Source organism: Cervus canadensis, chromosome 10 (genome assembly GCF_019320065.1).
Source record: "Cervus canadensis isolate Bull #8, Minnesota chromosome 10, ASM1932006v1, whole genome shotgun sequence".
Classification (NCBI taxonomy): domain Eukaryota; kingdom Metazoa; phylum Chordata; class Mammalia; order Artiodactyla; family Cervidae; genus Cervus; species Cervus canadensis.
Genome location: NC_057395.1, coordinates 56,275,109 through 56,301,477, shown reverse-complemented (window position 1 = coordinate 56,301,477; position 26,369 = coordinate 56,275,109). Strand labels below are relative to the sequence as shown.

Sequence of the window (26,369 nt, the reverse complement as noted above, 5' to 3'; positions counted from 1 at the left end):
TAGATTTGAAGTGCGTGATAAGAAATGAATACTATAATTTAGTATTTTGTCTTCTAATCTATGCTTTTAATAATCATTTTCACTTAGCCTGCTGGCTAAGTGGCACCACTTGGATATGACGGGTGCCTGCAAAGGAGGATGAGGCCAGCAGACAACCCACCTCCCCTCCCCCACCCCTGGCCTCTACCTCTGACACGTCTGCAATTAGAAGATAAGGAGTAAGACAGCTTTGATGACAGAGCCCAATTCTGTCAATTAATGTCATGAAAAAGAGCACTATTTTGAGACATTTTCAAAATGTCTCCTGGATCCCTTTGGTCACTAGATATGACATCTCTTCTTCAACTTTTTGGGTTTTTTTTTTTGGGCGGCTGTGGGATCTTGGGTCCCCAACCAGGAATCGAACCCACGCCCCCTGCAGCTCGGAGTGCTAACCACTGGATGGACAGGAAGTCTCTGTTCTCCCTTTATCATACTCCTGCAGCCGTGCAGATGGCTCCCATAAAGAAGAAGTCTGACAGAAACCAAAGACCAACAGCTAGAGTGAACTGTACTTTAATTTACTGGCATTGTCAATCTATGAACAACACAGGTATTATTTTGTTTTTTTTCCATGAAGGGAGATGGTTTCCAATCTGCTATAATACGTGCTCACAGCTTCACCTTGAACATGCAGCATTCAGGCTGTACTCAGGGTCTAGAAGGAAAAGAGAAAATCCAAGTTGATGGTCCTTTTATGTTTTCTTAAAAATCCAACACAAATAGGGGAAATAACTTCCTTACAATGAGCTGTATTAATACGACTGCGGCTTCAGTTCCCTCAGCTGGTGATAAACCCTGGCTCTCAGATGTAAAAAGTACGGGTTCACGTGAGCGGCCCCAGCCAAAGAGGCACTTCCCGGCTAAGTAAAGACACACACTCTCCCCCTAGTTAAGAAACACTCTGCCTTCAGAAGACGTTGAGGCAGTGGGGGCTCATTCCCTGTACGAGGTATAGACAATGGTCACTGTGCTGTTTACTGGAGCCAGACCCTACTTCCTGGCCCCAAGGACATCGAAAGGTTGTGGGCATTCGATGGTTTGGCTCAGCCATGCTGCAGGCAGAGATGGGGTGATTTTTCTCAGTTAGCTCACTGTTAGAAAAAACAACCCAACCTAAAGGTCTCATTCCTCAGAATGATGAGATTAGACAGAGAGCCCCAGCAATAACAGGGCTCAATTCAAAACACCGCATCTCCAGACTTGTAATAAAATATTTACTAATTTAAAATGAAAATGAAGAATGCTTAGGGGAGACAGTTCCAATAAGTAAAATTGCTCATAACCACAAGCTACTAAAGGATTAATATTTATCACACTTCCTTGCTACTGCGGATCTGAAGCTTTTTTTTCTTTTTAAAGCAAAACAAGAAAATTAAATCTGAAAAACATCCCTCTGGTAATTTGCCTCAATTTATCTTTGAAATAATAAAGTCAAGAAAGTGGTTTAGAGATCAAATCACTTTAGCAGTTTGAACTTATCAACAGTACAAAACTGTCTTACTTTGCAATGCCAACATCAGAGATGAAATGAGCCAAACTCTGAAAGCATAATAAATTTAGCAAACAGTATCCACTGCAGGGTATTGATAATTTTAATGCTTGATATGAAATCAGGACCCTTGCCTATACTTGCAGCCTTCATGCTTCAGAACATTAGCAGATGTGGGGAAAATAAACTCTCAAAGAAGTGTAATTTTTCAAGCTCCTGAAGTAGTTACATAACTCCAATAACAATTATAAAAGTTGGGAGTTTATCCTCTGAATTATTTGATTTTGTGCAAATGAAACAGGTTTAATTAAAATAAGATGACCGATGGCTCTTTACCTAAGCTTCGCTAAATGAATTGAAAATCAATGTGGCAAATACTTCTGCTTGTCAGGGCCTCCCAATGACTTTCTTTGATTAAGCCATGGGACTTCTACAACCTGTATGCCTCAAATGATCATCCCACTAACTCTAAATGTACCAACTGACCAAACATGGACAGTTATTTCAGAAAGCTGAAATCTGATTTTTAAAAGCTTTCTAAAAACTTATGGTGCAACTGTTTTTCTGAATATATCAGTAACTTACAGATTATTCCTTTTTCACTTTCACAATTTTTACGCTGCTGCCAGAAGTCTTCATGGCGTTTGCTTTGAATTCGGTCTTCAGTGCATCTCTGACTGCTTTTGCACAGATCTGGGAGTATCGGATGTAGCTGGGAGGAAATGAGAGAGCAAGAAAGCTAATAATCAATGATTCAGCCAGACTGGTTGTGTGACTATGCTTTTGTTTTCCTTCCTATGCTTTTGGTTTCATTGTACACTACTGTAGAACTGAACTTTAAAATAAATGACTGATGCAAAAGGAATCTATACAAAGAGAAATCCAGAAAGAAATGTATCAAAGCCTTCACTGGTATTAGAATGGGAGATTTTTTATTTTCCCTTGCACTGTTTTCTCTTCAATACATATTAATTTGAACTAAAAGATGCATAGATTTATTAGAGGAAAACACCCACAGCACAGTTCTAAATGTTAACTAAGGGTATAACATAACTGTACTTTTTCCCATTTAATTCAACGTTTTGCCTTTTATTATTCTTACAAGATAAATCATACATAATTAAAAGAGGAGGAAAAAAAAAACCTATTTTGAATGAAAAGAGCTCTACTTCTGATTATTTAAAGGTTTTCCTTAGAATATTGGATTCTGATTCACAGGTGTGCCATTGAAAATAACTTTCCAATCAAAGTTTTTAAGTTAAACTGAGAAGCCCTTAGAGAACATCAATTCTAGCAAAATATCTGACAGCCTGCTTCCTGTTTGCTACATGGGACTCCCATCAACACCTTATTTTCCAGGAGATGTAAGCTCACTTTTCACACTTTTTGAAAACAGGAAGGGGAGTTTGCTGCTGACTATTTTCTCATGTTTTCAGGTTTGTTTTTTGGGGAGCCAGAGGTAGGAGTTCAGATTCTTGCTTCCACTCCTAGGAATTGGTAACCTTTCCATCTTTTTGTCTAATGTGCTCACCTGTAAAAACAACAGGACAAAGCAGAGGATAACAATATTTGTCCCACTGGTGGCTGGGAGGATGAAAGACCACGTGAGATGAGCAGGTCTGCCCCACCTGTCTCGTGGTAGGCGTTGCCTCTGAGGGGGACCATCATGCCTCCAATCCTACAGAACTCTGCTTCGACCTTGAAAATCAGGAAACTCTTGGGTTGCCCAGTCACAAACCCACAGGTCACCATTAGGAGGTGCTACTTAATCTAGTCAAGTGACAAGGTGTGTTAACCTGAGCCAGGTGAGCAGCTCAACTGGGTGTACGGGCAAAGAAACCAGGTGTGATACCTAGATCCATGGTTTCTCCGTCTCATCAGAAGCCACGGCCTCCAGTGCGCTCCATATTCTGGCTTCCCAGGAGCCACCGCTCACCTGTGGCAGAGCCCTTTACACCTTATCAAGGGCTTTCACCCGTTTTACCGATAAACCTGACAACAGGAGTTAATTTTTAATGATGCTGGAAAGAAACGCCAGCTATGGTGACCGTGGTTACACCCAGAGAACCCCTCCGCTCTCTCGAGCTCTGTTACTTCCAGAACCGCAACTGAGTCCAATTCAAAGGCCAAAGGCCGCGCGGGTGAGAAGCGCCGTCCTTGAGAAGACATGGCACTTGTCGAGGGCGCTCCTGGGGGCACGCAGGTGCTCGGCGACACTCCGGCAGGTGCTGGCAGGTCCTCGGGCCCCGGCGGCCGTGACCCTAGCTCAGCGTCCGCAGGCCGCCATCTTGGGACCTCACTCGCCGGGCCGACCCCCATCCGCGAAGCACCCGGCGTGACCTCCGACCCCGAGCCGCCCCGTACCTCCCCGTGCCCCAGAGACCCGATCTTCCCGAGGCCTGGGCCTACCTGAGTCCAGCCTGTCGCCAATACGCCACCATGATGTCGCGAGAGGGGGCGCGTCGGGCCGAATCGCGAAGACCTGTCAATGTCGGCTCAGGCCGCGACCCGGCTGCCGGAAGGTCAGGTCCGAGAAGCGGAAGGGGCGGGGCTCAGAGCCTGCCAGTCCCGCCTCCTCCTGTCCCGCCCCGCCCTCCCGGGCGGCCTCACCGCCTTGTCGCAGAATGCTCCCAGCGCCGCCAGCCAATAGGGGAGCGCGACCGGTGCCGCAGTTGCCAGCGCAGGTGTGCCCCGCGGGCTTCCGTAGTAGCCTCGGCGGGGCTAGAGGGGAGGCGTGACCGCGTGGCTCCGGGAGCGCGGGACTCTGAACCGCGTCGAGGCAGGTGTTATGGGCACGCCACCCCTACCCCGCCCCTGGACCCGACCTTGACGACGCGCCAGCACGACCGTCCCGCGTTAACAGTTAACCATAGCGAGCCGACCCTCGACAGTTCTGGGGTTTCAGGCCGGCCCAGGGTGGGTAACCACACCGGGCAGCAGAGTCCGGCCGTGGAGAGCAGACCGGACATCCGAGGAAGGGACGGCCGAGGCGCTGCACGTCCAATCTAGAATCTAAACCTTGGGCGCTGAGCCGGCTCCAGCACGTGGCAATTAGGTGAATTCTTACAAGGATAAAACACTTCTTTTACTCCTTGCAGTTATTAGGAAGAAATTATAATCAGGAAAGACATCATAGTTAAAAGGAAGTTTTTATTAACAAGTAGGTTTTTCTTAATTCATATAAGGTCCACCTTTAATATTAAAAAATATGCTACAGAGTCTGAGAGTCTTAATTCTAACCCATGAACACCAGTATTCCAGTCCTCTCAAATGCTTACTTTAATAGGTAAAAGCCATTAACTACCAGCTACTTTACTAAAAGTAACTACACTGGAAAATGAAAATTTTTAGAATTATTATTAGAATAAAAAAGTCAGGTTAACATTTTGTTTAGAAATCTTTTTATCATTAGGCTATTCTGACACTTTCCAGAACAAGTATAATTTTCAGAAATTATACAAGGCAATTTATTAAATATCAATATTTAGCAATGTTTTGTTTAGTTGAAATGTTATTTTAATTGTAAAAAATGTTATAAAAATAATAAAAAAAACCTTACTGGCTTTAATGTGCTTTTACAAATGTCCTAAGAACCCTCAAGCTAAATAGTATTTTAAGTAGAAAAACACTAATTTTTAAATTGGTAGATGATTTTTGTGGTTTATGTACCTATATTAACTGGTTTCTTTTGTAGGAAACCTGACTAGAAGTTTATAGCATTAAGTACTGTGAAATAAAAGCAAGAGCTCATCACGTTTTAATAATGATACACTGTATGCGACAATTCCAAGGATCAAAGATATTCTTATTTAGTGGTTGATAATTAATTGCCTGCTACAACATACACATACTGGACTGTTCATCCAAGGCAAGGATTTCCTATAAAAAAAAGTTGCAAAGCAGTTCACAGGGTGCTTTAGGCCAATGCTTTTTTTTTTCACCCTCTTATTCTTTTTTTCTTCTTCACCACCCCCATCCCCCGCAGTGACACAGTGTTATTAAAAACATTAAGTCCCTGGGATTTATGCTTCAGATCAAGACATCATTTGAGTAATTTCAAATGATGTACAGCTCTTCATGTAACAAAGATGTTTTGTGGTCATAATTACTTCACAAAGTAATTATATTCAAATAACCTGACATATCATGCTTTAGCAATTACAGAACCATGATTTTGACACATGGCAATTTATAAGTTAGGCAAATGTGAAATGCTAAAAGATGTGAACAGCTGTTCTTCTGTTTAAGTTTAGAGCGCTGCAAAATTCTGGTAATGACTTTATTTTTTCAGTTAACATAACCAGCCCACGATACAGCATACTAAATCATAAAGTACAAATCCAAGGAAGGTAATACCTTTACTAAGTTACAAAACTTTGGCCAATCAGTACGGTACTCTTCATAACACAATAAAATGTACTTTTTGTTGGAGTCATGTATTACTTTTGTGATAATTTTTACTCCAAAAAATATTGAGTATGAAATTAAAGCATTGTGATTTTTAATGGTGGTTTATAGCAGAGTAAATTATTCCATACAATTAATGTCTTTTTAAAATGACAGTTTCTCCTTTAAAAGTGAGTTCCCTCATGTAAGCTCTCCAAGTTTACCACAGCAGGGCAGCCGTGCGTACGCAGAAGGGGCTCTGCTTGGTTCTGGGGTTGGTCCAAAGCCAGGTAGAGTTCCAATGCATGAAAAGCTTTAAAATTCTACCTTAAGGAGGTTTCATCAGCCAATACCAATTTCCAAGCACACTTTTCAAAAAACTTAAAAATTTGCATAAATACTGGAATCCTCAAAATCAGTCATTTCAGACAATACTAATTTCAGCTGATCCCTTTTATTTAGAAATCTTGCACCTCTTTGTTTGATCAAGTCACATAGCTTTTCTTCAGCTTATTTAAAAAAAAAAAGTCTACCTAAAATAGAGTTGTATTTTTTTAAATAACAAATAAATATACTGCCAGCTTGTAGAGACCTGGGGAACTGGGTGCCATCTATCAACCTCCATTATCATTTCTCCACAAATGCTGCTGCTGCCATTGGTGTCCGTATGCTTCCTCTTGCTGAAGCTGTCAGTTCCTCAATTTCAGCATTTAATTTATGTATTACCCACTCCATTGCTTCTCGGCCCTTAAAAAAAAAAATCCAGTATGTTTACTGATACCAAGTGAGAGCAAAGGCATGCATGAAAAGCACGTCAGGAAGTCACAATGGGCAGGACAAGCAAAACTAAACCTCACCAGGACAGTTTTTCTCTTTGTACTTTCTTCTTTAATGTTATTTACCAAATATCAAATGCTTTGAGAAACTGGTTTGATCTAAAACTGGTTTTTATTTTGTTTGCAAAAGATGTTCTATAAAGAATCTACAATTAAATGGTAGTGATGTTTTACTTTATGATTAGGACGGTCCCCCTTCTGATGGTGAGGTCAAACTCCATTTCTCTTTTTATGTCCATATTTTCCAGCAAAATCCTGTCCGAGGCTCTGAAGGCTCTGGTCTGACTTCCTCTCCAACCCCTCTCTCCTGGCGCTCTGCGCTGCCCTGAGGGACAGAGCGAGGAGCCCCGACTGCTTCTGGCCTCGGGCCTTCTGCATGTGCAGCTGCGCCACCTGGACCGCTCCCTGGCAGACCCCTCACGGCCTACCCACCCCTCGCTCAGAACTCAGCAGCAACGCAACTTACTCAGCACTCATGAAGCACTCTCGTACCTGTCTGTACTTTTCCTTTCCTAATGCCGTGTTGTATGATTAATGTCGCCTTCCTCTCAGTTCCACGGGGGCAGGCACCACGTTTGTTTTGCTCCCCGCTGTGTCCCCAGTCTAGCCTAGCACTCTGCCTGACATAGAGAAGGCATCTATGAATATCTTTTGGCTGCTGAATGATATTACACGTTATAAAACAGTGTATTAGGCATCTCTTTCTCTAAACTTTATATTAAATCATATGTTCTCAACGGGGCAAAAATTAGTTGGGGGGTAGTGGGGAAAAATCTCATTCTTTTAATGTAAAAGGCACAAACACAGACCCATGTATCTCTGCATCTACAGACATAATGTTTGGCATTAAATAATTTCTCAAGGTGGGGATAGTTAGGAGAAAATATCTACAGTGGATCTGGGTGTGAAGGGAGATGATAATGAGAAACAGGCTGAGAATCTATACTTTCAACAGTGACACACATCTTCGCCTTCCCCTGCCCACTAGGTGCTGGGCCCCCAGCCACAGATTTCCCATGATATCTCATTTACTCTTCACACCCAACCCTGTAAGGTGGGTAATTAATCTTCACTTCACGGATAGGAAACTGAGGCAGACAAAGGCTCACTTAGTTGACTGCCCAAGATGAAAGGCTGGTCAGAGTTATAGGTGGGATGTGAACCCAGACACACTAGACCCCAGTAACAGCCCACATGGCGTCACATTGCAGTGGCTCAGGCAGCTCACAAGGACAGCTCTTCTAAGAAATGACCCAGGAAGAAGAGCAAGTGGGGAGGGACTTCCCAGGTGACCCAGTGGTTAAGACTCTGTGCTTCCATTGCAGGGGCCTGGGGAACTAAGATCCCACAAGCCTGCACCCCACCCCCCACAGTAAGTGAGAGCAGCCTTACTTACTTTATTAGCATTTGATGATATCGTACTTGCCATCAGCCCTTCAAGGTAACTGCCGAGACTGACTCCTTTCACAGTAATTATGGCTTCTTGAGTCAAAATAGTTCTAGAACAAAACACATTTGCACAGCTTCAGGATGACCTAATTTTCATTTTTCATACTTATGAAAAATTAAAATATATTGTAAAATAAGCTTGTTAAAATACTTTTCACTTACTTTTCTGGGTCTTGAGGATGTGGTTTGTATATAAGTCTCTCATCTACTGAAACCATATTTGTAAATGAAATCTACAGAATTAAAATAAGAAGTCAAATAGTGTTGGGAACCAAGATTAAAAACATTTCCAAAATTAACTCACAAACCAAAATCTTGCTAGCTAAATATGCAAAACAGCATATAAACCACTTTGATATTACTATGTAAATAGAAGTTTTCAATATTCATTGCTTACTTTTTATTAAAAAAGTAGTAAATTTGACAAAAGCACCATAATAGTAATAATATACACTGATTCCAAATTCATTTTATTGAGTGCTACCTCCTAAAAGTAACAGGCAGGCTCATTAGAGCACTGAGGCTGCAAACAGGCAGAGACGGTCCAGCATCTTGAGTACAAATTTCTTAGACCAGGCTGAAGAGTGTATGTCCACTTTTATATCAACTACAGGAGGGAATGGAGAAGGAAATGGCAACCCACTCCAGTATTCTTGCCTGGATAATCTCATGGACAGAGGAGCCCGGCGGGCTACAGTCCATGGGGTCACAAGAGTTGGACATGACTTAGTGACTAAACCACCACCACTAGCACAAGAGAGAAAAAACTAAGCCAGGTTAGTTACTTACATTTGTAGATTTAAGTTCCATTGTTTTCTCTACGGGATCCACTACAGAATGTTCTTGCACATATGTTTTGGTTCTTGCTGCACCAATAATCTAAGTAAAACATCTGGAATTAGTGATCAGAGGAGGATTTCTTAACTAGTGTTATCAATATTTTATTTGAAGGTAAAGATGTGTTAGTATTTTGAACCAAAAATGTATTTTCATAAAAAACACAAGGATTGAGACAAAGATCAGAAAGGAGGCCCATTTGAGGGAGAAGATGAGACTCCCAGACACAAAAACCCTCCGCAGAGACAATTTAGCCACATATGCAGGACAGTCAGCTGAGAACATATGCAGGACAAGGCAGGATGTGGAAACTGCCTAGGTTGACATGGAGCAGTGAGCCTGACATTCGGGAAACATAGATGGAGAGAAAGGAGAGCTTCAGAGTGTCTGTCAGGGTTTCCCTGGTGCAGCCCAAGGGGGATGATGTGGTGGCTCTGCTCTCCAGGCAGAAAACCAGCCACTTCAAGACGAAGGTAACATAGCACATCCAGGGGCGCTTCCACGCTCTGACCCCAAGCCCATCCCAACCCTGCTCACTTCTTTGTCCATGTTATCTAGGGCAGTAGTTTGTACAAAGGAAGCAATTAGCACATTCCTGGTGAAAAACATGTACTTTCGTTTTCTGTGTGGGCCCACCTTCTATAAAGAGACTTTCTACAGATAACTTGGTCCACTTATACCAGGATTCTCTCCCATCATGATAGAATGGCTCCCTAAAACCTGCTCCCTTGAAAGAGCATAGAATTACATTTTCCAATGTACAGGCAGAAGCACCAGATCTTGGAACAAACATGGCCATGGCAAACTGAGATTATGCCTCACTTAACGTCGCAGCACCACTGACCCCAGCAGCTGCCTGCTAACCACCAGCACCAAATCCCAGCTGCCATAGCTCTAGCTGTTGGCAAAGTAGGAAAAGCAGAATAAAACTTTCAGATCACAGAGCAGTAGCTGGCTTCCTTCAGAAGGTTTTATCAGGTGACTTCATGAAGACTGTAATAATATTTCCAATTCATTATACACTCATAACTCAAGTTTATTATAATACAATTTGAACTGATGCAAAAATGACATTCAGAATCGGCTCCCACAACCTATCTGAAATTATAATGTGGTTCAGAAAACTTCTCTACAGCAGTCACATTGCTTCAGGAACAAAGGCACACTTACAGACTTCACAATGGAAGGCAGTCCCCATTCTGTGCTGAGAAGTCTATGGCTGTGCAACTTTCCAGAGGGATCTATGTGTCTGTCCAGTACATCAACTCCAACCACACTCGGATTCATAGGGTTTGGGTATTTCTGCATTGCAGCTGTTGTAACGGTTTCCCATGGATGGCTGCAGACACAAATCAAAAATCAAACCTTTAACAACATGCATATAAATTAAACCATTTATATAACTCATCAAATTATTCTTTATAATTAAAGTTTACTTAATTTGCCTAGGGAAAATTATTTTCTGAAATGTTGACTGGAAGATGATTTCAGGGGGGCTCAGTCTACATTCGGAGAAGGCAATGGCACCCCACTCCAGTACTCTTGCCTGGAAAATCCCATGGATGGAGGAGTGTGGTAGGCTGCGGTCTATGGGGTCGCTAAGAGTTGGACACGACTGAGCGACTTCACTTTCACTTTTCACTTTCACACATTGGAGAAGGAAATGGCAACCCACTCCAGTGTCCTTGCCTGGAGAATCCCAGGGACTGGGGAGCCTGGGGGGCTGCCGTCTACGGGATCACACAGAGTTGGACACAACTGAAGTGACTTAGCAGCAGCAGCAGCAGCAGCAGTCTACATTATGAACATGTACAGATTTCAGTCTTTTCTTCAGTACACAGGTTATGTGCCACAGCTGATGCCTGAAAGGTTAAAATAACCTATAGAACACTCCAGTAGTTTCTTGAGTCATATTTTCCACTCACCAGTATCCTCTCACATGTAAATTTTGTTTCTAAGAATCACTGATTCATATTAAACATGTACTTGCCTCTAATAATGTAATAAGTAATTGTGACCCCTCCAGCCAATCTTTTTATTCATTACTTTCTTCCAAGGAGTGGTTCTGACATCTGTTTTGAAAAGGTCATTCAATACACTTTTTTTAAGATACTCCTAATGTGCCATTTTCTAATAGTCTCTCTTCATCAGCCTTTGCTTATGAAGGATTAAGATGGCAACAGCATCATGGAACTTGCAGCAGCTATTTCTGGAAAAACACATGTACTTGGGTGATTTACAACATAATGTGCGTTTGTTCTCTTCACAGCTTACCTGAACAATATACTAATACAAAAGATACCCCTTTCAAGTGAGTCTCTGACTAATTACAATGAGCATTAAAAGTGACTAATTCTACGTCTTCACTGAAAGGAAAGACAAGATCTGGAGATGGTGTTTCAAACTACACTTACTGATAAACGACACAGCGTGGCTTTTTATTTTCCTAAAAGCAAAACAAGTAGGTACTAATCTATTTCAACTTTTCAGAGAACTAAGCCTGATAACTTTTTGTGGACAGAAGGAAAATCTCAATCCCACTTGCTTTGCAAAACCCTGGACAACCAATATAATTTTTCTTTTTTTAAAAAAATTTACTTTTAATTGAAGGATAATTGCTTTACAATATTGTGCTGGTTTCTGCCATACATCAGCCATAGGCATACATATGTCTCCTCTCTCTTGAACTCCACCATTACTCTTAATGCCTTCATTTTTGCTATAATACTATACAGAAATGATTTCCCTTGTGGCTCAGATGGTAAGCATCTGCCTACAATGCGGGAGACCCGGGTTCAATCCCTGGATCGGGAAGATATTCTTGCCTGGAAAAATCCCATGGACGGAGAAGCCTGGTAGGCTACAGGCCATGGGGTCGCAAAGAGTTGGACACGACTGAGCGACTTCAAGAAATGAATCCCATTCTATTTTTAATCTCAAGCCTTATTCAGCATTAAGTGCAGGCATACAAGCGAAGCTATTTCACAAATCTAAATAGTCCCCACAAAAAGAAGTGATAGGGGCCAAGCACTCTGACTGTTACCAAGGAAACTGTCTAAAATGAGAATCAGATGAGTGAGCCCTTCCCTGTCTCCATCTAGTCAGAGACTCTGGGTAGCTGGCTTCCTGGAACTTATCTCTTCCCCACCTCCTCTAAAAAATTAGCAATTGCAAGGTTTCAGGATGGTTGTATGTTATTTGTAATTCAGCACTTCTCTCCTCTCTGGGCCAACCTGGAAACACTGACAGTGACTTAGCTTTATAAAACACGTCTAGCTCAAAAATCACAAAAGATGTATATTACAATTAACAATCTTCCAGAAATTCATTTTAAATGAATTAATGTAATCATGTGGAAAGACTTCACACTGCAAGACATTCAAAGACAGTGCCAAAGGGCAGGCAATCAGTGGAACTGGTGCTGGCTTGGTGAACTGTCCAATTTTTTCACCTATAAAACGTGGGAACACTGTTCACTGGGGCAGCAATGATGTCTTGATTATTTACCAAAGTGGAATCGATCCAAAGAACAGCGCCTGGTGCCTAGTGGGCTTTCATATTTGGTGTAAGAATCAATGAATGACTTCAACCAGATACCAACCACAAGCTTGGCCTCAGAAGGAAGTCTGGCAACTCAAAGACGGGAAAGACACAGAAAGTCATCTAAGATGACTTGGATGTTAGTTAGGAACATCCTCAAGATGGGAAACACAGGGAAAGTGTAAAATTTGAGAGTGGAGATAAACAACTTTATTTTCAGGAATGCTGAGTTTGAAAAGCCCACAGAACACTGGAGCAGAGACACATTGGTGAAACCTGAAAATAAGGATTTGAAGGTCAAGAGAGGCTGGAACCCTAGGTAGAGATTTGGCTGCTGAAAATGCGTATGTATCAGCTGGGACCTTGATCAAGAAGTACAGATTATCTGGGGAGAATCAGGGCCTCACCCAGAACATGCAGGGCATTTATGTGAGTCTGTCTGTGTTCTGAGAGCAGAGTCTCAGAGTCTTCATCAAATTTCAGAGAAGTCTGTGACAAGAGAAAAATTAAGAATCTCTGACTAAATGCAAGAAGGCCAATAGCAGAATTTCACTGAGCATTTACACTGAAGGGGAAAAAGAGAGGGAAACATTAAAGAAAAGGGCAGAATGAGTGGAGAGGAGGGGTGGGGAACAACCTAGGGAGAAGAGTGTTAATGAAGAAAGTTACAAGACAGTGGAAAGAACTTAAGCATTTAAACCCAGAAGAAAGCTGCGAAGAAGAAACCACCCACGATCCTAATGGCTCAAACAGAATAGAAGAATTTGACCTGGTTAAAGAATATCAAAAAGACTACAAATTTAGGGTCTCCCCCCTAAAAAATGGTAAACATTAGGGAGAAAAGAAACCTTCCCGTTGATTCTAACATTCTCTGCTTTCTGGGATCCAGCAAACTCCTGCATGTGTCTGATTCGATGAGAATGTAGAAAGTCTACAACCTGTTTTAACACTGCTTTCAGAAACGTTGTTTTGTTTTTGTTTTTAAATCAAATGGTTATGCTAAAACATACTACCAAGCTATAAAAATTAAAACAGTGTGGCAGCAACAGCAAGATCAGTGGAATAGGGCAGATAGTTCAGAAATGGATTAAAATACAAATCACAGCAGTGTTTTAGGATGAAGGTGGCATTTCAAACCGGTGAGAGAAAAATTATTAGTCAATAAAGAGTGATGAGATAATCGATCAACAATTTGTTCAGGCAAAAATAATACCAGGGATTCAAGGCATGGAATGTACAATGAATCATGGAAGCAGCAAAGAATTTAATTCCCAACATCCAACTTGTTTAAGACCTTTTTCCTTAGCAAACATTTCCCCCTAACCAGCAGATGTTAATGAACATGGCCTCAAAGACATCTCAGTGGTGGCACGCCCTGACAACACCGTCATCTTCCATGTCTCAGACGACGGAAATGGGTAACCCAAGGTCACACAGCTTGCCAGGGTCAGGGCTGTATGTACCTTGGACTCCAATTCCAAGGCCATAAATTGCAATTCCTCAAGGCAAGAAGTTGCTGGAAAAGTTCCACTTCCTGGTCGCCTGAGTTCACCCTAAATCCACATTCCGAGGTTAAGAAACTACCTGAAGGTGGCGGGGCGACCAGAATCTCGACAGCCCACGCCTTTCTCCCGGATCCTCGGGGCTGTCAAGGACCTCGTGCTTGGCGCCGCCCCCGCCACCCGAGGGGGCGTCCCCCAGAGGAAGGCCGCAGGGGTCCCGTCCCCAGGCCCCTCCCATCCGGCCGTGTCCCCTGGGAGCCCATTCCTGGGGCGTCCCCGGGGTCGTGACCTTGGACCCCACACCCCGGGCTCCTAGGCGCTCGGGCCCAGCTCCCCACACTAGGCCCGACGCCCGGAAGCTTCCTGAGAGGTGCCGGGGACTCGCCGCGACTCCGGGCCCAACCTACCCTCCTACCCCCAGTTGCCCCGTGACCCCCGCCGACCTGCTCCCACCCCAAACTTACTCAAAGACGTGCTCCGAAGTCCAGATCTTCATGGTGTCGGCGGCCAGCACGGTGTCCGGGCGGCGCTAGGGCACAAATGAGGCAAAGAGGCCACTCTTGCCCCCGCCCCGCCCCTCAGCCGCCCAGCCGGCCACCCAGTGCGCACGCGCCGTCGGGCCCAACGCGAGGGACGTCCCGACGCGCTGTCCCACGCCCTATCCCGGCCCGGGTTTTGCCCCAGGCTTGCGCGCGGCGCAACGGAGCCCCGCCCCTTAGCGCCCGGCGCACCGCGCCGGCGCAGTTCGAGAGCAGTGCTCGGGGCCGCAGGCGCGAGCGCTGGACTGCGCAGGCGCGGTACAAGGCCCGCCCTCTCACGGGCGTAGGCGGGAGCGTGGACGTTTGGGCAGAGTTGGGCCGGGCCCGGCCCGGCCGGTTCTTCGGCGCGTAGGCAGGTTGCCTCTCCTCGTTCCATCCCGGCCGGTGCTTGCCTGGGGTTCTGAGGCCTATTGACTGGTTCAGTCTGGCCGCTTACGCCGACTGCGCCTGTGTGTTTGAGCAAATGTTCATGGTGACCTATTAAGAGCTTCCTCGTGCCTCCTATCCCATTGCACCTGTCTTCCGGAGATTTTGCCCCTGGGCGGGGAGCAGATACGCAAGGTAGACCCGGAGACGCTAACATCAGGCAGCACAATTAGTGCCCGGTGAAAGGAGGGTGTTAGGTTAGGAGATTAGGAAACACGGGTGCTCATGGAAGAGATGGAAAGCCTCCTGGCCCTGGCTTAAAGGATGGAGCTCAGCTCAAGTGTCACCCCCATTCTCCCGCCCAGAGAGCCCTTATACTTCATCACCTTCCTTCATCAGCTTGGCAGTTCCTCTAACCTTAGATCCTCCGTCACATAGCCTGTTGCATTTTTCTTAGCACTTCTGACTCTTTGAGATCATCTTGTTTGTTTAACTTCCACGCAAACATACGCCCTTGAGTGCAAGGATCTTACCTGTCTTGCTCAATAATGATTCTCGATAAAGACTCAATGGTTATTTATTAAAAAATGAAAATTCTTCGTGGAATGAATGAATTACTGGAATCGTCTAGTTTACCTGTTTGGCTTCCACTAGACTGTGAGCTCCTAATGGGGAGGGCCTTGCCAGACTTGTCCAGCAATCCCCCTGCACTTACATAATCATTGTCTGTTGTATAAATGATTGAGTAAGACATGAGTTGGTGGGAAGGAATGCCATGCGGTTTCATCCACAGAGGAGCCTCCTTAAGTGACTTGTCCTCTCTTCCTGGTCCCCACCACACTCCACAACCTGTACCCCCTAATAGAACAATTTGCCGTTTTAAATGATGGCTCTGTAGGAAAATTTTTACATCCAGTTTCTTAGAAGCTAGTTAGAAGCACTGCCTCATTCTTGTTCTTAGCTCTTTCGATTGTTAAAAACAAAAGTCAGGTTAATTTAGGAGTGAGGATAATTTTTTAAAATAGCCTAGGTCCTTTATATAAAGAAACAGAAAAATTACATTAGACAGGAAGGAAATAATATGGTTGGGTAGTTGCTAAGTGTAATTTGTGGTACCCAGGACTTTAAAAACAAAACCTACAGTACTTAGAGGGAAGTCTTGGGGAGGTAATGCATTATCGGCTGCTGAGAGTGCCTCAGCCTCCATTAAGATGCAAAGTTAATGTCGCTGGGTGTTTAAAATACTGGTTTGGGACCCATCAGCACAGAACAGCCTGTCTCTGCTATTCCTGGAGGTCCCTGAAGCTTTTCACCATCCAGGATCCCTATTCTGTTTATTTTAGAGAAGGTTATTCTACCCCTTAGTTCAAAGATTTCTGTTTTTTTGAGTCATGAAAATTAAATGATGCCTACCCTCCTATCCCTCTATCAGTCTATCGATTTTACTCACTAAAGCTGGAGTGATGGGGGTGGGAGTGCGAAAGGAAGACTAGAAGTCTAGGTCCAAGCATCTCTTCTGTGTGGAAGTAACACTGCCTTGTACTTCGGCTTGGAGAGCTGGACCTTTACATAGGTTATCTGCTGGAGACTCTCTCAGAAACACACAGAGGAAATAGACTCAATGGACATGATGAATTTGACCCAACTCTGGAGAGAGTGGACAGAGGAGCCTGGTGTGCTGCAGTCCATGGGGTCACAAAGAGTTGGACATGTTACAGTGACCGAACAACGAGAAAGCCTTGTGTCACTTACCGTGCCTCTCACAGAAACAGGGAGGTCATTAGCAGGTCATTAATTTGACTTGAGGTTAAGTAGGTGACTGGCTTTTATGGCACTTAATTACTGGAGTGACACAATGCCCAGAGCCTCATGCCCTTCCCTGTGCCTGGGGTGGGGTGGGGGATTCCTGTAAACCAGAAACTTCACACCTGGCTGAGCCAAAACACAAGCCAGAAAATAATTAGAAGATCAACAACAAGATGCTTTCGTATAGCATAGGAACTATAGTCAATCTCTTATAATAAACTATAATGGAAAAAAATCTGAAACCCTGCTGCACGTCAGAAACTAACACAATATTGTAAATCAGTTATATTTCAATAATTTCTTTAAAAAGTAGAGGACATTTAAACTGGGGGTGGAGGGCTTAGGTGTTCAGAACAGAGGCCTGTGGTTGTGCAGATGGCTCTTCTTGTGAGATGGTGGGTGAAGCCTTGTTATCCTGGGCTCAGATCAGGGGCTGGGAAGTGAGGCAGCCAGCAGCCAACCCTGGTGGCAGCAGAGCCCCCTTCGTTCTTTTGTAGGGCTCAGAGACAGGCCTGGTAGGAGGTGGGTGGAGTCACGTGCCCCAACTTCAGCTGGGCGCCAGCGCCTTTTATGCCCAAACTTCAATCATTCTCATGCCATCTTCACAACGTGCCCTGTCTTCATACCATCTGTTCCATTATTAAGTTTCTTATATCAGCATTCTTACAAATACACTTTAAATGAAACTTTATGTAACTACCATCACTGGAAAATTGTTTTCTTTTTTCTCCTGGTTTTCATGCAACAGGTAACTATTAAAGCCAAACAGTAAGTCTGTGGGCTTTCCACCATCTTTCACAGAGTCTAGGCATGGGTGTGTCTCACATTGGGGTCAGTTTCCAAGCTGCTTTTTAAAAAAAAGATCCTTTTTTTGATGTGGGCCATTTTAAGTCTTTATTGAATTTGTTACAACATTGTTTCTGTTTTACATATAGGTTGTTCTGCCCAGAGGCACATGGGATCTTAGCTCCCCAACCAGTGATCAAACCTGTAGCCCCTGCGCTGGATGGCAAAGTCCCCACCACTGGAAGGCAGGAAAGTCCCCTTAACTTCTTAACTGCTCTTCAACTCTCACCCGTTCTCTTCAAACTCCAAACCCACCTTGACCTCTGACCCTCTCAGCCATGATGTTTGTGAATTTACTGAGAGCTTCTTCAACTTGTGTCCCCTCCTCTTGAAAATGACTTGTCATCTCATTGCGTGTGTGCTGTGCTAAATCGCTTCAGTCATGTCTGACTCTTTGTGACCCATGGACTGTAGCCTGCCAGGCTCCTCTAGCCATGGGATTTTCCAGGCAAGAGTACTGAATTGGATTGCCATGCCTTCCTCCAGGGGATCTGCCCAACCCAGGGATCGAACCTGCTTCTCTATATCTCCTGCATTGGCAGGCGGATTCCTTAGCACTAGCACCATGATAATCTCATTAATACTCTTTATTTCTCTGCATTCAGAGAACATTTTCTTCCCAACCTTTTTGCCTCTGCTCCTTTCATTTCTTTATTCAATGAATAGCCACAGGTCACCTATTCTAGGTCTTCCCTGCACTCATGGAGCTGATGCTACAGCAGCGGTTCATGATCAGGGGCGAGTTTCTCCAGGAGACACGTGACAATGTCTGGAGACCTTTTCGGTTGTTACAGCGAGGGAGAGGGGTGCTCCTGGCATCTGGGATGCTGTTAACACCCTGCAGGACACAGGACACAGGACAGAGACAGTCCCCTCCCCCTCCCCCACATCTAAAAAGTGCCATAGTGTCCCAATGTAGAAATGCTGAGCTGCATCTAACAGACTCTTAGTCTACCTCCCTGGACTCCATCCATCTGTGTCCTTCCAGCCGCCAGGTCGCCTGAGCCCCACAGCAATTACTAGCTGTCCCTCAACAGGCCACAGGGGCCACACCCTTGAACTCTGTACATGGTGTTCTCTGCCCAGAAACCACTTTCCCCTTATTTCCTCTAAAGAGTTTTGCTCCCGTCTTGAGGCTGCAAATGCTCCCTGTCCACACCCCGGCTGCCTCTCCCCTGCACCGCCCGATGCTTTGTTTCTTCTTCTGTGCTGTTGGGCATTTAATATAGGCCTTACGATCACTGTGTGTGTGTGTGTGTGTGTGTGTGTGTGTGTCCACAACTGCAATGTAAAGCACAGGTGGTGTATGTTAGTTCAGGCTGATATAACAAAATACCATAGGCTGCTTGGCGTATAAACCACAGAAATGTATTTCTCACAGCTCTGGAGGCTCCATGGAAGTCTAAGATCAGGATGCCTGCAAGGTTGGGTTGTTGAGTTCTTGTTGGAGCCTCTTGGCATATACTGGGGCAAGGGGGCTCTCTCGTGCCTCTTTTGTATCAATCTCATTCGTTTGGGGACCTTCTAGAGGCCCCACCTTCTAATGTCAGCACACTGGGATTTCAACATGAATTTTTTTTTGGGGGGGTGGAGGGATGGGGCACAAACATTCAGTCCATAGCAACCTCTGTGTTGGAGGGACGAGAGGGCCTCCTTGTCCAACTCTTCATTTTTCAAGTCCTTACTTTAATGTGGCCATACGTTCACATCAAAATGTGAATGGATTTGCTCCTGAGCCAAACACTTAGAAACTTAGCACCCTCTGAAAACACTAGCTTCAACCCTGTTAAGCCCAGCTGTCTTCTGGTTAGTCTGTCAGTACTTGTCCATGGCTGAAAGTGCACCACCCATGGCTGGAAAGTCAAGTGGCAACTCTGAGGAAAGGTGCAGGATTTTATCAGGTTTGCGTAGGTGATCCTCAAGACCTCCCCCATCACATGTGAAACCACCGGTGGATGACTTCCTGTGGAATTAAGACAGCTAACAACTGAGAAGAGAAAATTGATGAGAGATGGTTCCTAAAGTAAAAGTGTGTCATAAGGCAATGCTTTGAATAGCTAAGGAGTAGGAGGGACCCATGGGAAAACTAATCAAGTCTTTGAATATTTCTGCAAACATCTTCATCCCTGTAATTGGGCTGTGAAATTCAAACATATTGTGTAGCACTTTTTCCAGTTTGGTGGGGAAAATGACAAAAACCAGCCCTTGATTCATCTTATGTAGAAAAATTTGCATAGAGTTACAATTTTAACCTAAATCATGCATGGCTGTGTCTCATACAATATATAAACATGTCTTAAATATATATGTATCACTTGATATATGCATATGTATACATGTGCCTGTGTGTGTATGTCTCATTTTCCAGGATGAAGTCCTAGCCACACTTTTTTTGCTGTACATTCTTTACTATGAAGCATTGGTGTTGGTTGTAAGTGGACTCAGTGGGTTGACTGGATACCAGATGGATGCTGAGAATGAGGGCTTCCTTAAACCTCAAGAGCTGAGACTTCTCGGTGTCACTCAGGGAGATGGTTTAGGAGGAAAATGTAGAAGCATTCAATACTTTGGATGAGAAAGAGCAGGAGCAGAGGTGGAAGGAAGGGAAGGGATTTGAGGCGTGTCTAGGCCATCCTCTCACCTTTCCACAACCTTTACAAATGGAGAGGAAGGGTCTACGTGGCCAGGGGATAAGCGGGAGAGAAGCAAGCTGCACAACAAGCCCAGGACTTCACCATCTCATGGCCTCTGCTCCCTGGGGATTTCACTGGCCAGGAAGGAGAGACCAGAAAGTGGGAGGGACCCAGAGGCCTGTGGGGACCCCAGAGACCACCTGCTTGACTCTACACAGGGCACCTCCTCATCTCAGGAATCTGTCATTACTTTTCATTCAACAAGTATCTTGAGTCCAATTCAACTTTGCTCCCATTAGTGATTGCAGATTTTGGTTCATTGTCCAGAGCTTCCTGTCTATATGATTCCCCCACCCCCCTGCCCCCCGCTCTCTGTTTACCTAAGTACCTAACCAAGTTATCCCTAAGTTCCTATCATAAGAAATGAATCCCTTCTCCTGGGAGGACTTTGACTATTCCAGTAATTCCTCATCCTGAGAAATTAAGGATAATTTCTTCAAGCCAAATCAATTTATCTTATGAGCCATCTTCCTATAACTGGGCAGTCGATGACGAAATTAGCTTCACTCTCTTTCTATGCTGAAAGCTTTAACTCTGAAAAGACTCCCTTACAAACACTCTCACACAAAGACATATAAACCTGGCCAGAAATCCTTCCTGCGATAATAAAAATGTCACCATCATATATGTCTCTGAGATGAACAGTTATAGCAACCCTTTTTTCATGGTCATTTAATGGACTTTGTTTGGTTCCTGTGACCATATCAGGAGATGGAGAGGTGGAAGGAGGTGCCCTAATGGATTGCCAAGGGTCTGAAGACCAGAGAAGGTTCATAGCAGGGTCTACCTCCATGTAGGCAGGGGCTGTTATCCATTTTTCTTGTCTCTTATAAAGGACATTTTTATTTGAAGTCACCCAGATCATGACCTGCTGTTTGGTGATCATGGTCAACATGGCAAGACCATGGCCAACATAACTCAGCTCTGTGCCATCAAGAGAGAGGGGGTGGGATTTCCCTGGTGGTCCAGTGGTTAAGAACCTGCCTGCCAGTACAGGGGACACTGGTTTGATCCCTGCTTCAGGAAGATCTCAAATGCTGCAGAGCAACTAAGGCCATGTGCCACAGCTACTGAGCCTGCGTGCCCTAGAGCCCAAACTCTGCAGCAAGAGAAGCTGCTGCAATGAGGAGCCTGAGCACCGCAACTAGAGAGTAGCCCATGCTCGCCACAACTAGAGAAAGCCAGTGAGAAGCAATGAAGACCCAGTGCAGCCAAAAATAAATAAATAAATATATATATTTTTAAAGGGTGTGTGTGGGAAGGGTGACAGTCTGCACTGAGACCCAACCTCTTAGTGAGAAGAGTCACTAGATTTACAAAAGAGGGGTCAGCTATACCTCAATTAAAAAAAAAATAAAAAGAGGACTGAGTGTTTTCTTTGCTGGCTGTTGACCTTGGCAGTCTCTTCCATTTTGCTGGAGGCAAATTAATTCTTCATCTTTGCTGATGGGCTTCCCTGGTGGCTCAGACAGTAAAGAATTCCCCTGCAACATGGAAGACCTGAGTTTGATCCTTGGGTTGGGAAGGGAATGGCGATCCACTCCAGTATTCTTGCATGGAGAATTCCAAGGACAGAGGAGCCTGGCAGGCCACAGTCCATGGGGTTGCAAAGAGTCGGACACCACTGAATGACTAACACATCACTTCACCTTTGCTGGAGGCATATGGACCAACCAAGTCAGAAGCAGAGGGTCCTTGTTCAGGACTCCCTTTCCTCATCCACAGGGGACCTTGGAAACGGAATTACAAATGCAGCCACATACTGGCCCCAGGATGGATTCAGAGAGCTTCTTTTTGTGTGGCCTATTCTCTCTTGACTTTATCTCGATGACCTTTTGGATCTAACATTTCAGTAGTTGACAGCGTGAACACCGAGGGAGCAAGCAATTACTGCCCTGATACTCTTCCTGAAAGAGATCCAGCTGACTACAGTTTCAAAGGCTCAAGCTGGCACCTCTTTCAACCCCTTGGGGTCCAACCCACTCAGTAATGAGTGTTTGGGCAGAATTCTAGGTTGAATAAATACCTTGTCTTTCTTCAAGGCAGCTCTGAGCCATCCCATACAACCTCTCATTGGTCAGTGTGACATCTTGTAAAGAAAAGAAGTAGGGACTTCTCCCTGCTTTACAGCCAGAAAAGAGTTGGCAGTGCCTTTTTCATCACACGTGCCTTCCACTGGCCAGCCTTGTCCTCTCATCACTGGATTGTGTTGTGGGGACCAAGGGAGCAGGGCAAGGGGGCAACTCAATACAAAACTTGTGCAACACACTTGCCTTGTTTCCCAGGTCGGAGGTGGCAAGATCAGCCACCCAGAGCTGGGTGGTGTGAAATCACAGAATCTGACTTGCTTGGTTACTACTGTTCATTTGGTGAGGAGGTGGGTGTGTCATAAAGTTCTGAACATAAGTGGAAGTCCAATAAATATTGGCTGGATTCTATTCACAGAATTTTGGGTAGATCCAGCTCTTACGGTCTTCCTAAGAGGTCCCTTCTGCAGAAAGGTGACATCTTATGTATGTTCAAGAAATTGTGTGAAAAACAAGCGCAAAAATATGGGAGGAAATTCAGTGGATTGTCATGAAACATCTTGAAATGACTGATGTGGATCTTTTTTTTTTTTTAAGATTTGTTTATTTGACTGTGTTGGGTTCTAGTTGTGGCATATGAGATCTTCGTTATGTCATGTGGCATCTTTTGTTGTGGCACATGGACTGTCTAGTTGTGGTGTGCAGGCTCAGTAGCTCTATAGCATGTGGGATCTGGGTTCCCTGACCAGGGATTGAACCTGCATCCCCTGCATTGCAAGTTGGATTCTTAACCACTGGACCTCTAGGGAAGTCCCTGGGTCTTTTGCAAAAAATACATAACTTTATCATCGAGACTCAACTCCCTAGCACAGAAGGACCACATAATACTGTGGGCCACACTGAGGTGCTTCACAGCATGTGGGTAGCAGGTTCTGGAATATGGGTCCAGGAGGAGTATTTGATGATTCTTTTCCAAGGCCCTGAGTTGGGAATACTAACAACAGGTACCTGTGGGAGTCAGTTGCTTTCATGTTGACACGATCCCCAAACTAGGTGATTCAATCGGTTAATGAAAGGAAAACAAAGCTGGATTATTGGCATCCAAGATGGAAACCAGGATACTGGGTGGTCATCCCCCCTGGTAGTGTGTGGGCTCAGCCTGCTGCCCCAGGCATCAGGTTGGAAACCCCCTAGGAAGAGACAGTACGCGGAGATGTCAGCTTCCCTTCCCCCACTGTGTTCTCACACCTCCTCCCAAACAAAACAAAACAGTGTATCCTTCCTATCTTCATGTGAGCTTCTCCACTGAGAAAACGGGTCTATTCACATCTGGATGCTCCAGCATGATGTGGGAAATTTGCCAAGAGGTCTTTCTATGGAGGATAAACTCATAGTATTCTAGATTATGAGGCAAACCAGACCTCAGCATTTAGGCTCAGAGGGACTTGGCAGCCTATAAGAACCAGGGTTTTGATCTTCTTAGTTTCAAGGGACCCACTTGGGCAGAGGGAACAGTCCAGAGAGGTGGTCTGTCTTGTTCACACCCAAGTCCCCAGTGCCTGCCCAAGACCTAGCACAGTGCTAGGCATATAGTAGCTGCTGAATAAGCGTCAGTTGAATGAATAGAAGAATGAATGGAGAGCAAGCCAAGCCCTTGCCTTGGTGACACTATGCCACATGTATTAATGTCTCCCCCGTCCTTGGAATTTTTCAGGCAAGAGTACTGGAGTGGGTTGCCATTTCCTTCCAGGGGATTGAACTTGGGTCTCCCACATTGCAGCCAGACGCTTTACTCTCTGAGCCACCAGGGAAGTCCCTTGTATTAATGGATGTCAGAACTAGTGTTGACAGCTTTATGAAGTTGGGTAGTTACAAGAATTTGGAACTTGCAAGGCACAGGATGAAGGCAGAAAGCTAGAAAGAACACAAGGGAACTGGGAGAGAACCAGCAGGTGCCTGAGTCTGAGCAGTGCTCCCCAGTGCTCTATGATGGGTCAGTTGGGGGAGCACGGTCTTGGAGGCTGGAGCAGGCAGGAGCAGGGGCAATGCTGAGAGCAGGCCTGGAGGGACGGATGTGCCTGGAGCCCAGTCTGTTGTCGTTTGAGAACAGCTGTTGGTGAAAAATGCTGAGTCACGTGTCCTTATTAAGTCAGTGCCAGCCCACGTAGAAAAAGTGCCCAAATGATTGATTAGAAAATAATCAACCGGCCCCTGCGAATTACTTTACTCATGTGCTGTGAGGTAGTTTAATGTCAAACTGCACCAAAACCTACTCAACTCCATCCACTTCCATTTTTCATCAAAGAAATGTCTGACAAATGCACATACTGTAACCACCAGGGAAGAAAGGAAAGTCAGACAGTTTCTGAAGGGCTGGGTGGGGTGCAGGACGGAACCATCAACTCCAGCAAAACATGCCCTTTTACGGATTGTGTCTTGACGTTAAACAAGATTAAAATGTTTATGGGCACCTGCAGACTGATATATCATGATGGAATCTTACATTTACATAGACCTTCCTTATAGATGCACCAGACACCTAACAGATGGGGAAACAGAGGCAGCAGAGCCCCTGTGTTGAGAATCTTTGGAATGCACTTGAATAAGACCATATTGGCATGTCCAGGATTCTTCCTTTCCTGATGTGTCTGTTCACTAAAGAATAATGTAGAAAAAGCCTGCTGTAAGAAGTCATTTCAGTGATTTCTCATTTCTTTATTGACTAACTCTGAATAAGACAAAATCCTCACATAGCTTTAGTTATTCTCATCAGCCGACCCAGTGCTCAGCACAAATATATACAGATGTTTACATTTTTAACAGTGTTAACCAGCACATAGAATTGGTTGTAGGTCCCCTAAAATTATACTTTAGGTAACTGTGATTTATTTGAAAAGATAAAATGAAATTATTTACATTTAACTTACAACTAATAAAAAAATAGAAAAATCAATAGCTTTCTTTCATACCAGTAATGATTACTTATAAGCAATAATGAAAAATTTCCATTCAAAATAACACCAAATATGAAATACCTAGGAAGAAATCCTAATGAGATGTGTAGGATTTATATAGAGAGAATCATGAAGTTTTTCAGAAGAATATAATAGGAAACTTGAATAGAGGAAGAGCTACCATGCTTCTGGGCAGGAAGATTGAATGTTTTGATATGGTCAATTCTCCCCAAATTAGTTTAATGAAATTCCAATCAAAAGCCCAACAGGAAGCTTTTGAAACCTGACAGAGTGATTCTAATGCTCATTTGGAAGAAGAAAGAGTTGAGAATTGCCAAGAAAATTTTGAAAATACAAACAGGAAAATTTGATGTATCAGGTATTACAACGTATTATCTAGTTACAGTAGCCAAAACAGCATGATACTGGGCAAAAATGGGTGGGAAGTAATGGAGAGCTTTGAAGTTAACCTTAGTATATATGATATTTTAACATTTGGTTTCTTTTCTTTTTTTTTTTGCTGAACTCTGTGGCTTGTGAGATCTTAATTCCTTGACCAGGGATTCAGGGATTGAACCCGTGCCCCTTGCAGTAGAAGCATGGAGTCCTAACCACTGGACCGCTGTCAAGTCCTAGCATTTGATTAAAATCAGCATTTCAAACCCAAGGGGAAAGGACAGCTTAGTACATAAATGGTGCTGGGACAGTTAATCAAGTATTCAGAAAAATAAGTTAAATTATCTCACGCTATACACTTAAATCAGTTCTTAATTAACTAAAGAGATAAATGTTAAAAATCTAATTATTCAACTTCACAAATAGCACAGACTCACAAAAGTAGAAATTATGAAAAACGAAACTGAAAGGAAAATATTGTATGGAAATATTTACTACAAATATGGTGGGTTAAGTATTAATTTTCTTAATATGCAAAAAAACTCACATAAGCTATTAAAGCTCCACTAAAATCTTTCGGAAAATAAAAACACCACAAACAGACAATTGGTAGAAAAAGAAAAAATAGTGACAAGATGTGAAAAAATGCTCAATTGTACTG

The 26,369-nt window shown here is 44.0% G+C and overlaps 2 protein-coding genes across 2 annotated transcripts; both read right to left on the bottom strand.

Annotated features, from left to right (window-relative positions):
* Positions 1-539: 539 nt before the first annotated feature.
* On the bottom strand, positions 540-4,098 carry ATP5F1E (ATP synthase F1 subunit epsilon). The gene is made up of 3 exons (XM_043479549.1): positions 3,941-4,098; positions 2,117-2,243; positions 540-697 (listed from the first exon to the last, which is right to left on the bottom strand). The coding sequence occupies exons 1-2, from the start codon at positions 3,970-3,972 to the stop codon at positions 2,120-2,122; spliced, it is 156 nt and encodes a 51-aa protein (XP_043335484.1). The 5' UTR covers positions 3,973-4,098; the 3' UTR covers positions 540-697; positions 2,117-2,119.
* A 563-nt stretch (positions 4,099-4,661) lies between these two features.
* PRELID3B (PRELI domain containing 3B) lies at positions 4,662-14,724 on the bottom strand. Its single transcript, XM_043479547.1, has 6 exons — positions 14,546-14,724; positions 10,210-10,378; positions 8,992-9,081; positions 8,365-8,435; positions 8,150-8,252; positions 4,662-6,664 (listed from the first exon to the last, which is right to left on the bottom strand). Exons 1-6 carry the CDS (start codon positions 14,575-14,577, stop codon positions 6,545-6,547), a joined length of 585 nt encoding a protein of 194 aa, XP_043335482.1. The 5' UTR covers positions 14,578-14,724; the 3' UTR covers positions 4,662-6,544.
* Positions 14,725-26,369: the final 11,645 nt, after the last annotated feature.